Consider the following 13,238-nt stretch of genomic DNA (forward strand, 5'->3'; position numbering starts at 1 on the left):
CCCAAAGTGATGGGATTTACAGGCATGAGCCACCACACCTGGTATATGCATGCTTTTCTTCACCCTGTTTTGTTTTGTTTTGTTTTTACTTAACAACATATATTGGAGTGTGTCTCCATAGGAGAGACATAGAGACTTCATTCTTCTACAGGCACCACACTAACCCACTGTGGGAATGAGAAGTCCCCAATGGCTGACATTTAGCTGAGTTCCATCTTTGTTACTGCACACAGTGCTGCAGCAAACATCCTTTAGCAGAATTCTTTATGCCCAAGGCAAAAGATCTCTAATAGATAAATCCTAGAAGCAGAATTGCTGGATCAAAGGCTATGTGAATTTTGGGGGAAGGGAGGATGTGCATTTTACAATTGGACAGGTTTCGATACCCCCAGCTCCTATGCATGAAAGGGCCTTTGCCAACCACTGACTTGCCTAATCAGATGGTTCTGATCAGGCAAGAAAGTTTTAAGAATGCCCTGAAACTCCAGGCAGCTCTTAGGGCTTCCCAGACACACCTGACCCTTCTGTGGAACAGCCCCCCTACCATGGTATGGAGGGAGGCTGCAGTGAGGAGGAAAAACCAGGCTGCTCCAGAAGCTCACAAGAAATGAGAATAGGGCATGGAACAGGGATAAAGTCATAGGGCAAGGGGCCAGGTTAGCAGGTTCTAGGCCTGGCTCCTCCTGTAACTAGTGAGAAGGTTGGGGGATAAGTTGGTCAAACATCATTATCCTCATCTGACAAGGTAGTCCTACATGCCTCAGGACTGCTGTGAGACAGAAAGAGAATGGTACGTGTGAAAATGTACCAATGTCCACAGAGCACAGCACACTCCTACAGAGGGGGCCATGGTGACAGGAAAGCAACAGTAACAAAAGGCTGACAGGCCACCTTATGGGTCTTTGTCCTTATCCCCTACTTGTGTCCAGTGCCAGGTGGGTCACACAGGACTAGAGAGTGACCCACATTGAGGGAAGCTGTCACTCTGGTTGCTCCATGGCCGCAACAGGAGCCTTCCTAATGCCCTTCCAGCTCCAAGCCTCACTGAGCAGCCAGCTCCAGTGGGCAGGGGGCCCACACTCACCTGAGGGGAATGTCCACCTGGAGGTTTGACTTTGGACGTTTGGCTCAAATCAGGGTTTCTGATGCCATGCATAAGGCTGATGTGGCTCTCCAGGAGGGAGGGCCGAGGAAAGCTGGGGCTGTCCTCTGTGCAGTACCTGCAGAAGCACAGCAGAGAGGTCAGGTAAGTGCCTGGGCTGCAGGCTCCCTCAGTGCTATTCACACCAAGGCCAGGAGGGAGAGAGTCTGGAGCAGATTCCTGGGCTGGCTGGTGCTGGGATCCCCAGAGAGATCCAGCCAGCAGGTCAGCCGAGGTGGCAGACAATAGCACGTTAGAATACTTGCATTCTTGACACCTGGCCCTCAGCCACAATCTCCCTGAACACTCCCTGATGTCACCGCCCACAGACCCAAGTGCTAGGGTAGTAGTCATAGTGAAAGGGCCTGGGTATATCCTAAGGTACAGGCAGACGGTGTAGAAGCCTTTCAGTCCCAGGGGTGCATGGTCACATCACCATCCCTCCTCCTAAACCTCAGGGTGCTTCGTGACTGATGGGCTGTGCAGTCCTGGGCTAGAAAGTGACGCGGCAGGGCTCAGGAGCTACCAGGTTCTGGAAGCTGATTTCTGACCTGCCCCAGATTTCTGACTTAGCTGCCATTTCTTCCAGTTGGAAATCCCTTGTCTCTTGTCTTAGACACCTGATCTTGCAGCAGAGAAAAGCCCCAGTGGTGCCATGGACAGAGTCTTTTGAACCTCAGGCCTCCTCACTACTATACCCAGGGACTCACCCACAGGTGTAGACCTTCTTTACTGTGTCATGGTTGTTGCGGATGTGTTTGCGCAGGCTGTTGGGGGTGTGGAAGGATAGTTCACACTGCCGGCACGGGTACCGCTTCAATGTCTGAGGAAGGAGGTGGCAACACACAAAGCATCAGAACTGTAAGATAGTTCTGGGTGCATCTTTCTTCTCAGATGCTATAGGCAGAAAGGAGGATAATCCCAAAGACCTCAAGATCTGTGGTACCCACGCTGCCCAAAGCACCAGGAACACTAGGAGTTCTGGCCTCACAGAAAGAAGTCCAGAGGACTGGGCTCTGCATTGTGACTGTGTGGCTGCACTTACCCGACCGTGGCTCTTTTTCATGTGGGACACATAGCTCTCCCGATCTGGAACCCACTCCTGGCACTCCTGGCAGGTCCAGCCAGTGTTCCTCAGCCGAGGCCTGGCTTCCACCCTGCGGTGGGCTTCAGGCCTACCCCAGCGGCCAGAAGGCAGGGAGCTGCTCCGAGCAGCCACACTAGTGGCTGGGGGCTCAGTGGGAACTCGAGAGCTGGGGCGGCTTGAGGATGTGTCCACTGAAGACTGGAGGCTTGACAGCTCATCCACATTTCGGGGAACACCGTGAGTGCTCTGGGGATGGGGAGAGCGATTACTGACTGGGCAAGGGGAAAGACGCACAGAGTCAGACCCCCAACCTGAGGCATGTGCCCTCCTCCCCAGCCTCCTCCCACAAGGCATCCCACCTTGACATGTTGCATCAACTCCGGCTTTTGCACGAACAAGAGTGGGCACTCAGGGCACTTGAAGACGCCCACCTGCGTCTTGCTGACATTCTGGTAAAAATGCTGCTGAATGTGCCTCTTCTTATTGAAGACCATTTCACAGGAGCACTTATAAATGAGCCTGATGAGACAAGCCCCAGGGTGTGAGGTGGCCAAGGCACCACGCAGCCCCTCCACCCATCTCTGCTCTCTCTGAACCAGGGTCAAGTTTGGGAAAGCACTACCTCAAGCCAATGTGGATGCTCCCCTGCCTCAGGACATCCTTAGTATGACCCCAGGCACCTCTGCCACTAACCCTAGCTCCCTCACCCATTCCTATGCCACCTACTACAGCACCCAGGCTACTCCTCTCTGCCCCACAGGGCCTGCTGGCCCTGGAGCTGCACTCACTGGGAGGGTCTGTGGGGCTGGGTGGGGTGCTGGGTGGCACTGTGGTCCGCGGTGCTGCTGGCAGTCTTGAAGGCCATGGGGCAGAATGCACATTTGTGGAAAACCTGGCAGTGTCGCTCCTGGATATGGCTTTTCAGCAAGGCCAAGGTCAGGTGGACGACACCACAGTGGATGCACCTAGACAAAAGTGGGGTAGTGTGGGTGGAGTAGAGGGAGTACCAGACCGAGAGGAGGTGCTGCAAGAGGAAGGATGGAGAAGAGGAACAGAGCTATCCAGGCACCTTCTCCCTCCCTCAATCACTCAGACTTCCACCCTCCACAAGTACATCCTGAGGGTCTGCTTGCTACAGTCTGGCACAATGTGGCCACACAGGGGCCCCCAAGCCCAAGGCCATGCCTTGTACAGAAGGGAGAAACCCCAACCTTCCCTGCACTGGCCAGAGGATATTCTGCCAACCAAAAACCTGAGCCCACCTAAGAGAAGTCGGTAGAAGTGGAGAGGGAAGAAAATGGTTCAATAATGGCATAAACAGTATTTAAGTGTGAGACAACTGCAGAAGTCCAAGAAATTCCAAAGGAGGCTGCACAAAACCCATGCCTTTCCACAGGCTGGTGGTACGAGTAAGCAGGGATGGCCACTTAACAAACCATACAGTCAGGCAATGCTATGCTCACCAAAACAACTACATTAAAACAACCCTTAAAGACCAGGAAGAAATACTCCATAGTGTTGTTCACTGGAACTTGCTGTGATGAAGGAATGGTCAATAGTTCCACTGGGGCAGGCACAGTAGGTCACGCCTGTAATCCAAGCACTTGGGGAGGCCGAGGAGGGTAGACCACATGAGACCAGAAGTTCAAGATGAGACATGGCTGACATGGCAAAACCCCATCTCTACTAAAAACACAAAAATTAGCTGGGCATGGTGGCCCGTGCCTGTAATCCCAGCTACTCAGGTGGCTGAGGCAGGAGAATCGCTTGAACTCGGGAGGCAGAGGTTGCAGTAAGCCAAGCTTGTGCCACTGCATTCCAGTCTGGGCGACAGAGCGAGAACCTGTCCCCTGGTTGGGGGGAGAGGGGGGAAGCTCCACTGTTCATGTGGCCATGTGGCTATTTAAATTAACAAAATAAAATAAAAATTCAGTTCCTTAGTTGCACTGGCCAAATTTCAGGTACCCAGTAGCCACAAATGGCTGGTACTATACTCTACTGGACCACGTAGCTCAAAAGTGCTGTGATATCTTCTTGGTGGAACTATGGGGATAACTTTTCATTTCTTTTTCTCCCTATCAATTTGTGTTTTCCGAGTTTTGTTTGGTGGATATTTTTTTTTTTACAATGCATAAATAAGATATACAATTGTCTTAAACCATTTTTCTGAAATTGAGGCCATACGGAACTTGTTTCAACTTCACAACATCTCTCTATAAATACTGCCTTCCCTTTTTTTGATATCGGAGAATAATATGACCTTTCTCCATGTCAACCTGCATCCATAAGATTACTAGTCTCTTGGCCAGGCGCGGTGGCTCATGTCTGTAATCCCAGCACTTTGGGACGCCGAGGTGGGTGGATTACGAGGTCAGGAGATCGAGACCATCCTGGCAAACACAGTGAAACCCCGTCTCTACTAAAAATACAAATAAAAAAATTAGCCAGGCGTGGTGGCGGGCGCCTGTAGTCCCAGCTTCTCAGGAGGCTGAGGCAGGAGAATGGCGTGAACCCGGGAGGCGACGGAGCTTGCAGTGAGCGGAGATTGTGCCACTGCACTCCAGCCTGGGCGACAGAGCGAGACTCCGTCTAAAAAAAAAAAAAAAAATTACTAGTCCCTCTCTTGTGTTCGGTCTTTCCTCCTGCCTACGAACACACACAGGTCTCCCCTACATGAGGAAACATCTTTCCCCTCTCTGCTATTTCTTTTTATCTTCCTTTTGTTGCAATACTGTCTGCCCTCATAATATTGACATCCCCATAGGCACTAAAGAGAGGCAGCTGCTTTGCTAAAATAAAAGGCATGCCTTCATTTAAGAATTCTTTGACTCCTGAATGTTACCCTTCATTTTACTACATATATATATATGTATTTTTTTTTTTTTTTTTTTTTTGGACACAGAGTCTTGCTCTGTCACCCAGATTGGAGTACAGGGGCACAATCTTGGCTCACTGCAACCTCCGCCTCCTGGTTTCAAGTGATTCTCCTATCTCAGCCTCCTAAGTAGCTGGGATTACAGGCACCTGCCACCACACCCAGTTTACTTCTGTATTTTTAGTAGAGACGGGGTTTCATCATGTTGGCCAGGCTGGTCTTGAACTCCTGACCTCAGGTGATCCACCGACTTCAGCCTCCCAAATTGCTGGGATTATAGGTGTGATACATTTTCACAGTCCACATAAATCAGCAAAGAATCCTGAACAATCTTTTTTCTTCCTTTTATGTATCGGAAGGGAAGGGTAGAGAATCACCTTCGAAAATTTAATTAGCAATGAAGAGCAGCCCACAGAATCAGAAAGCTTTTTGCAGTGAACTCCATAGAGCATTCATTACTAAATTTGTGTATGCTTTAAATTAAGGCTTCTATACAAGCTACTTACTTAATTTTCCTTTCTCTCCTGCTAAACAGAAGAGTGAAACCAACTTCTAGCACACACAAGTATTTCCACACTACAAAGTATTATGAGGAGAAAAAAGTACGTAATTCCACATTCATCCAAAGTGGCCAAGTACACCTGATATGTGTAAAGAATCTCTTAAGTGGCTTTATTTGTGTCATTTGACCAAACTCCTGCAGAAATAGTAGAAATATATCCTTCTCGAATGCTATTGAAAATTCCTTCTATGTATCTTGTAGACATTTCTTTGAGAAACCTCACTGAAAGTGAGAACACATGCAAAGTACCCTCAATGAAGGACTGAATCCAACGGGGTTTACAAGTTGATGAGAAAGTGTGCAGAAAAGAGTGCCAACCATATGACACTGCACTTGACCACAGCTTAAGAGAAAATAGACAATTATAGAATCACATGTTGTGAAATATGTAGTTTTAGAAAAGATAAACATAAAGTATTTAACTTTGTTAATAATCATAAATAAGAAAATAACATTAAAACAGTCTAAACTTGCTTCCTTATGACATCATTAGCCACTCTCCAAATTATTAATAAAGAACAGAATAATTTATAAAATTCTGAAATATATGTGTATGCATATTTTACATAAAATACATATAAATTATATATATATTTATATTATATAAATAACCACATATAGAGATTTTTACATCATCAAGTAAAAGCAAAAATAATATAAAACATAAAATAATATTGTAAAACTCTGTAGCAGAGTTCAATAAAATGGAACATAGGTATCTTGAGAATGTACTAAAAAAATTAACATACACAGAATGGGAGAAAATATTAGCAAATCTGACAAGGAACTTGTATTCAGAAGATATAAAAAACTCTTACAACTCAATTATAAGATGTCAAATAACCCAATTCAGAAGTGTGCAAATGATCTGAATAGACATTTCTCCAAAGAAGATGGAGTCCAGGCCGGGCACAGTGGCTCACGCCTGTAATCCCAGCACTTTGGGAGGCCGAGGTCGGGGGATCACCTGAGGTCAGGAGTTCAAGACCAGTCTGGCCAAAATGGTGAAACCCCATCTCTGCCAAAAATACAAAAATTAGCCGGGCATGGTGGTGGGCGCCTGTAATCCCAGCTACTCAGGAGGCTGAGGCAGGAGAAGTGCTTGAACCCGGGGAGGGGCGGAGGTTGCAGTGAGCCGAGATAGTGCCACTGTACTCCAGCCTGGTCAACAGAGTGAGACTCTGTCTCAAAAAAAAAAAAAGATGGAGTCCAATAAGCACATGATCAACACCGTTAGTTAACCACCAGGGAAACAAGATTCCATTTCATACCCATAAGGATGGTTACAATCAAGAAGACAATAACAAGTGTTGACAAGGGTGTATAGAAACCAAAACCTTCATACAGTGCTGGTGGGAATGTAAAAACGGTGCAGTCACTTTGGGAAACAGTCTGACAGTTTCTCAAAAAGTTAAACAGGGTTACTATTTTTTTTCCTTTTTAAAAATTATATTTTAAGTTCTGGGATACATGTGCAGAATGTGCAGGTTTGTTACATAGGTATACAAGAGCCATGGTGGTTTGCTGCACCCATCAACCCATCACCTACATTAGGTATTTCTCCTAATGCTATTCCTCCCCAATGCCCCACCCCCTGACAGGCCCTGGTGTGTGATATTCCCCTCCCTATAGAGTTACTATCTGACCCAGCTATTCTACTCCTAGGTATACAAAGCAACTGAAAACATATCCATATGATAACTTGTACATGAATGTTCTTCAGCAGCATTATTCATATTATTCATTATTCATGAAGCCAAAAGGTAGAACCAATCCAAAGGTCCATCAGCTGACAAATGGATAAACAAAACATGGTATATCCCCACAATGCAATCTCATTCAGCCATAATAAGGAATGAAATACTGATATATGCTACAACATGGATGAACCTTGCAAATACTATGCTAATATTATATAATTCCACTTATATGACATGTCCAGAAGAGCTATGAGACAGAAAGTAAATTAGTGATTGCCTAGGGTTACGGGGATGAAAGAAGTGGTGGATAGGAAGTTTCTTCTTGGATAGTAAAAATGCTCTAAAACTGTAGTGATTGCACAACTCTGTTATGAAGACTGCAGTGTTGTGTATGTCTTCTGACTTCAACTGCAGATCACTGAAAATTTTAATATCACTATCTTCAGTAATCCCTTTAGCTGAATCACAATACATTTGGTCTGGCATTCCTTACAAAAAGGTTTGATAAACTGAATTGCTTTTGAGATATTTCTTTTTACTTGTACATAAGAAAATATGTAATTAAAAATGAAAAGTATTAATCCATCCATACAACTAAAAATTTCTTGGGCCAGGTGCAGTGGCTCATGCCTGTAGTCCCAGCACTTTGGGAGGCCAAGCCAGGTGGATCACCTGAGGTCAGGAGTTTGAGACCAGCCTGGCCATCATGGTGAAATCCCATCCCTACTAAAAATACAAAAATTAGCCAAGCATGGTGGCACATGCCTATAATCCCAGCTACTCAGGGGACTGAGGCAGGAGAATCGCTTGAACCCGAGAGGCGGAGATTGCAGTGAGCCAAGATGTTGCCACTGCACTCCAGCCTGGGTAACAGAGAGAGACTCCATCTAAAAAAAGAAAAAGAAAAAAAAAAATTCTTGGATTCAAGATTCAAAGATAAATATTTAAGTGTTGATTGTATTACTATTGGATTGGATTTGATCTTAGAACAAGCAGCATACACTTAAATCAAGGCTAGAAAGGTATTTTTAAGTGTTACAGGATACTGTAGAAACATACTCAGATGTTTGGTGTAAAATGTAGCCTGGGATGTTGCCAAGCAATGCTCTTCAGCAACTTGGTGGTAAGTGCTTTGTATAATCCTGTCTTAGGTTTGTCTTGTTTTTAATGTACTTTAGATACTCCATCCTCCATAAGATGAAAAAGAAATCAGTCTACATTTTTAAATGTTTATACCAGCCAGGTGCAGTGGCTCACGCCTGTAATCCCAACACCTTGGGGAGTTGAGGTGGGAGGATTGCTTGAGCCCAGGAGTTCTGCAACCAGCCTGGGCAACACGGTGAAATCCTGTTTCTACAAAAAGCACAAAAAGTTAGCCAGGCATGGTGGTGCGTGCCTGTAGTCCCAGCTACCTGGGAGGCCGAGATGGGAGGATCACCTGAGCTCGGGAGGTCAAGGCTGCAGTGAGCCACGATCATACCACTGCCCTTCAGCCTGGGTGACAGTGAGACCCTGTCTCAAAAAAATATAAAAATAAAATGTTAGTCGGGCGCGGTGGCTCAAGCCTGTAATCCCAGCACTTTGGGAGGCCGAGATGGGCGGATCACAAGATCAGGAGATCGAGACCATCCTGGCGAACACAGTGAAACCCCGTCTCTACTAAAAATACAAAAAACTAGCCGGGCGAGGTGGCGGGCGCCTGTAGTCCCAGCTACTTGGGAGGCTGAGGCAGGAGAATGGCGGGAACCCGGGAGGCGGAGCTTGCAGTGAGCTGAGATCCGGCCACTGCACTCCAGCCTGGGCGACAGAGCAAGACTCCGCCTCAAAAAAAAAAAAAATAAAAAAAATAAAATGTTTACCCCAAGTCAGCAATGTGGGAGTCACTGCAAAACTTTAATATATGTGTTAGCTTCCCAGAATGATCTTTCTAAAACACACTAGCCAGATTACTACCCTGCTGCAAATCTTTCTGTAGCTCCTCAATGTCCACTGGAAAATGCCCAAATGCCTGCCAAGAAATATAAGGTCTTGCATAGCCTCGCCTTGCCTCTGCCAAACTCCTCATCCCTCATTTCACATAAAAGCTATTATCAAATCTTGATGCTTCTTCCTAAACCCCTCTCAAATCTACCTTCTCTCCATTCCCACGATCATAGCTTCAGTGAAGCCCTCAGCATCTCATCTGGATCATCACACTTGCCTTTCAAGAAGTCTTCAGTCTCTCCCCTCACTAATATATGTATTTGCTTCCCAGAATGATCTTTCTAAAATACACTAGCCAAATCACTTCTCTGCTGCAAATTTTTCTGTAGCTCCTCACTGTCCATTGGATAAAGTCCAAATGTCTGCCAAGAAATACAAGGTCTTGCACGGCCTGGCCTCTGCCAACTCCCTAGTCTCATTTCTCCCCACTCCCACAATTCATACTGACATTCCTCTATATAACCATACTCATCATTCCTGACACCCCTTTTGTGTATGCTGGTATTCCTGCTCAGGCCCTTGCCAGGTATGGTTTCCCCTTCTTCTGCCTGAAAATCTCCTAATATCTCCTTGAGGAAGCCTTCCTGACCATTTCTCTATTGTGGGACTTAGCACTCTGAGTTATAATTACTTATGTTCTTATGTTTGTAACCTACGAGGGCAAGCGCTGTTTCTTAATCATTTTTGTATCCTTAGTGTCTAACACAATGCTAAAGACAATAATAAGTACACACAAAAGTCAAATGAACTTAAAACCAAAAAAAATTTAATGTCAAATAGCAGAAAACAAATTACAGATCAATGAACTCTAGAGGGAAGCTTTTTCCCTCACTTTGATCTTTTTCCTGAAAACGACTTCTTGCTTATGTTTGACACAAAGGAGGAGATTCCATTTAAAATAAGAGTTTTCTTGATTTTACCAAGAGGCTGATCCTTTCTTCCAGTCTCAGGTTTTGCCTATTTTGCCACAAACTGACAAAAATTAACAAAAAGAAAGATACTAAAGCCCTTTGAGTTTGGCATCTTGCAGCCCCATTTGTTAAAACCTGCAAACATTTCCAAGTACTGTAATTAGTACATTCATTAATGAAACAGTACTTTACATTTAATGTGCCGAACGTGATAACTTTGTGAGCAAATTAAACGTATATACTTTTAAAAACCAAATAGATAGACAAAGTATTATATGTATTCTAATCTCCCCAAAACCTCAAAGCTAATTTTTTAATATTTAAGTTTTTTAAACTCCTTATTCTTCTCTCTCTTGCTCTTCCCGTCTGCTACCAAATAAAAAATGTCTGTCCACATACCATACAATGCTCTTGTCCTGTTAGACTGGAACTCAAGCCTCTTAAGACCAAAACTATCTGAAATGAGTTCTGGTTTAGGAAAAGGACCAGCCATTGGGCAATACCAGGACAGCAAGCCAGGCAGCACCCACCTGTAGCCCACCTTGCGGGCATAGTGCAGGCAATTCTCCTTTACATGGGTCTGGAAGTAGGCAGAGCGGCAGAGGACCCCACACTCCGGGCAGCAGTAGGGGGACTTGTGTGCGTGAATCCGCTGGTGGGCACAGAAACTGCACTGGTTGGGCAGCAGCATCTGGCATACCTGGCAGGTCTAGGAAAGAACACCAAGAAAGCAGATCATGCAGGAGCCATAGGCCTGTGGCTCTCCAACAGGGGCTGTCTGGCTTTCTAGCACATGGGTCAGAATAACCCCTTCCCCCAACCACTCTCTCTTCCAACTCTCTGGGACACTTCTGACACCCCTAGACCTCATTTCGAATGCTGATACTGATACCCAAGAAAGCTTTGTCTGACACCCTATTAATTGGAGACAGACCTGACACTATTCTCTCAAAGACCAGTTCTGCCCCTAGGACTGTTTCTTTCCTGTGGCTTAGCAGAGGATCAGCTTTTCCTTTGCAGAGGCCGAAAGCACGTCTTGAATTCTAAGACCTCACTGCACTGCTAGACCCACCAGGGTCTCTGTCAGAGCTCAGTAGAGGCAGTTCTTGCCATCTACCCCCAACACTGGCCTGATAGAGACCTGCTCAGCACCTCTAGTCAGGTAGTTCAGTGACTTCCAAAGTGGATCTGAGACCACCCTGACTGGTACTCAGAAGGCTCTCAATATAGACTGACTGAATAGTCTTGTCAGTTTCCATTGCTCTAGTCCTATTTGCCAACTCTGGGGGGTAGGAGAGTTGCGGGGGTGGGGGTGGGGGTGGGATGGGGGGCAGGGGTTCCCTGAGCCACAGCTAAGCAAATACACCCACAGACAAGGGCAGATTAGGTAGCAGCTCCTTTGTTCCCAGCCCCAGGAGAAAACCAGGGGAAGTACAAGTCCTACAACCAGACTCATTGAGCTCTGATGGGCAGAGCTCTGACAAGCAGCCAGCCCAGAGGGAAAAAGTAAAAGACTTAGCTGGTGCCTGCATGCTGGAGAGGCCCTTCTTAACTTCTTAGTAAAGGGGATACCTGTCCTACTCACAGAGGGAGACACTGATGTGGGGTCAAAGGAGTTGCCTAGAGGGATACAGAAGCCAGCTCGAAGGGGCTGCCACTGACCTGCCACTGATAGGATAACATGAGCATTAAAAAGAATAACTGAATATGTAAATACACTGAATATATAAAAACAATGAGCCATTACAACATAAAACTAATAGAGGAGGTAACCTCAAATATACTAGGATGGCTACCGTTTGAAAGAACACAAAATAAGTGCTGGAGAGGATATGGAGAAACTGGAACACTTGGGCACTGTTGGTGGGAATATAAAATGGTGCATCTACTGTGGAAAATAGTACAGTGGTATCTCAGAAAATTAAACACAGAAGTACCATATGATCCAGCAATGCCACTTCTGAGTGTGTACCCAAAAGACTTAAAAGCAAGGTCTCGAGTGCCGGGCGCGGTGGCTCAAGCCTGTAATCCCAGCACTTTGGGAGGCCGAGACGGGCGGATCACGAGGTCAGGAGATCGAGACCATCCTGGCTAATACGGTGAAACCCCGTCTCTACTAAAAAATACAAAAAACTAGCCGGGCGACGAGGCGGGCGCCTGTAGTCCCAGCTACTCGGGAGGCTGAGACAGGAGAATGGCGTGAACCCGGGAGGCGGAGCTTGCAGTGAGCTGAGAGCCGGCCACTGCACTCCAGCCTGGGTGGCAGAGCAAGACTCCGTCTCAAAAAAAAAAAAAAAAAAGCAAGGTCTCAAAGATATATACTTTTATGCTCATGTTCATAGCAACATTGTTCACAATAGCTAAGACGTGGGAATAACCCAAGTATCCATCAACGGATGAAAGGAAAACAAAATGTGTTATATACACACAATGGAATATTATTCAGCCTTAAAACAAGAAGGAAATTTTTTTTTTTTTTTTTTTTTTTTTTGAGACAGGGTCTGTGTCGCCCAGACTAAAGCGCAGTGGCACGATCTTGGCTCACCACAGCCTCCACCTCCCAGGCTCAAGCAATTCTCCTGCCTCAGCCTCCCGAGTTGCTGGGATTACAGGCACATACCACTACTGCCTGGCTGATTTCTGTTTTTTAGTTTTCCAGTTTTTTTTTTTTTTTTTTTGTATTTTTAATAGAGACAGGGTTTTACCATGTTGGCCAGGCTGATCTTGAACTTCTGACCTCAAATGATCCCCCCACCTCATCCACCCAAAGTGCTGGGCTTACAGGCATGAGCCACCGCGCCCAGCCAAAAAAGAAGGAGATTGTGACATATGCTACAACACAGACGAACCTTGAGGACATGCTAAATGGAAAAGCCAGTCACAAAAAGACAAATGCTGTGTGATTCCACTTGTATGAGATCCTAAAATAGTCAAACTCCTAGAGACAGAAAACATAAGGGTGGTTGCCAGGGCTTAGGA

The 13,238-nt window shown here is 45.9% G+C and overlaps 1 protein-coding gene across 5 annotated transcripts in view; it reads right to left on the bottom strand.

The window, feature by feature from the left end:
- The window catches only part of ZNF592 (zinc finger protein 592), a 56,463-nt gene that overhangs the window by 5,320 nt on the left and 37,905 nt on the right, over positions 1 to 13,238 (bottom strand). For all 5 annotated transcript variants that reach the window (XM_033190910.1, XM_033190909.1, XM_033190912.1 and 2 more), the window contains 6 exons: positions 10,790 to 10,968; positions 3,017 to 3,193; positions 2,588 to 2,747; positions 2,187 to 2,474; positions 1,852 to 1,964; positions 1,085 to 1,220 (listed from right to left, as the gene is read on the bottom strand). In XM_033190910.1, coding sequence (XP_033046801.1) covers positions 1,085 to 1,220; positions 1,852 to 1,964; positions 2,187 to 2,474; positions 2,588 to 2,747; positions 3,017 to 3,193; positions 10,790 to 10,968 — 1,053 coding nt within the window. The remainder of the gene's footprint in view (positions 1 to 1,084; positions 1,221 to 1,851; positions 1,965 to 2,186; positions 2,475 to 2,587; positions 2,748 to 3,016; positions 3,194 to 10,789; positions 10,969 to 13,238) is intronic.

This window comes from Trachypithecus francoisi, unplaced genomic scaffold (assembly GCF_009764315.1).
Source record: "Trachypithecus francoisi isolate TF-2019V2 unplaced genomic scaffold, Tfra_2.0 Lachesis_group3, whole genome shotgun sequence".
NCBI lineage: Eukaryota > Metazoa > Chordata > Mammalia > Primates > Cercopithecidae > Trachypithecus > Trachypithecus francoisi.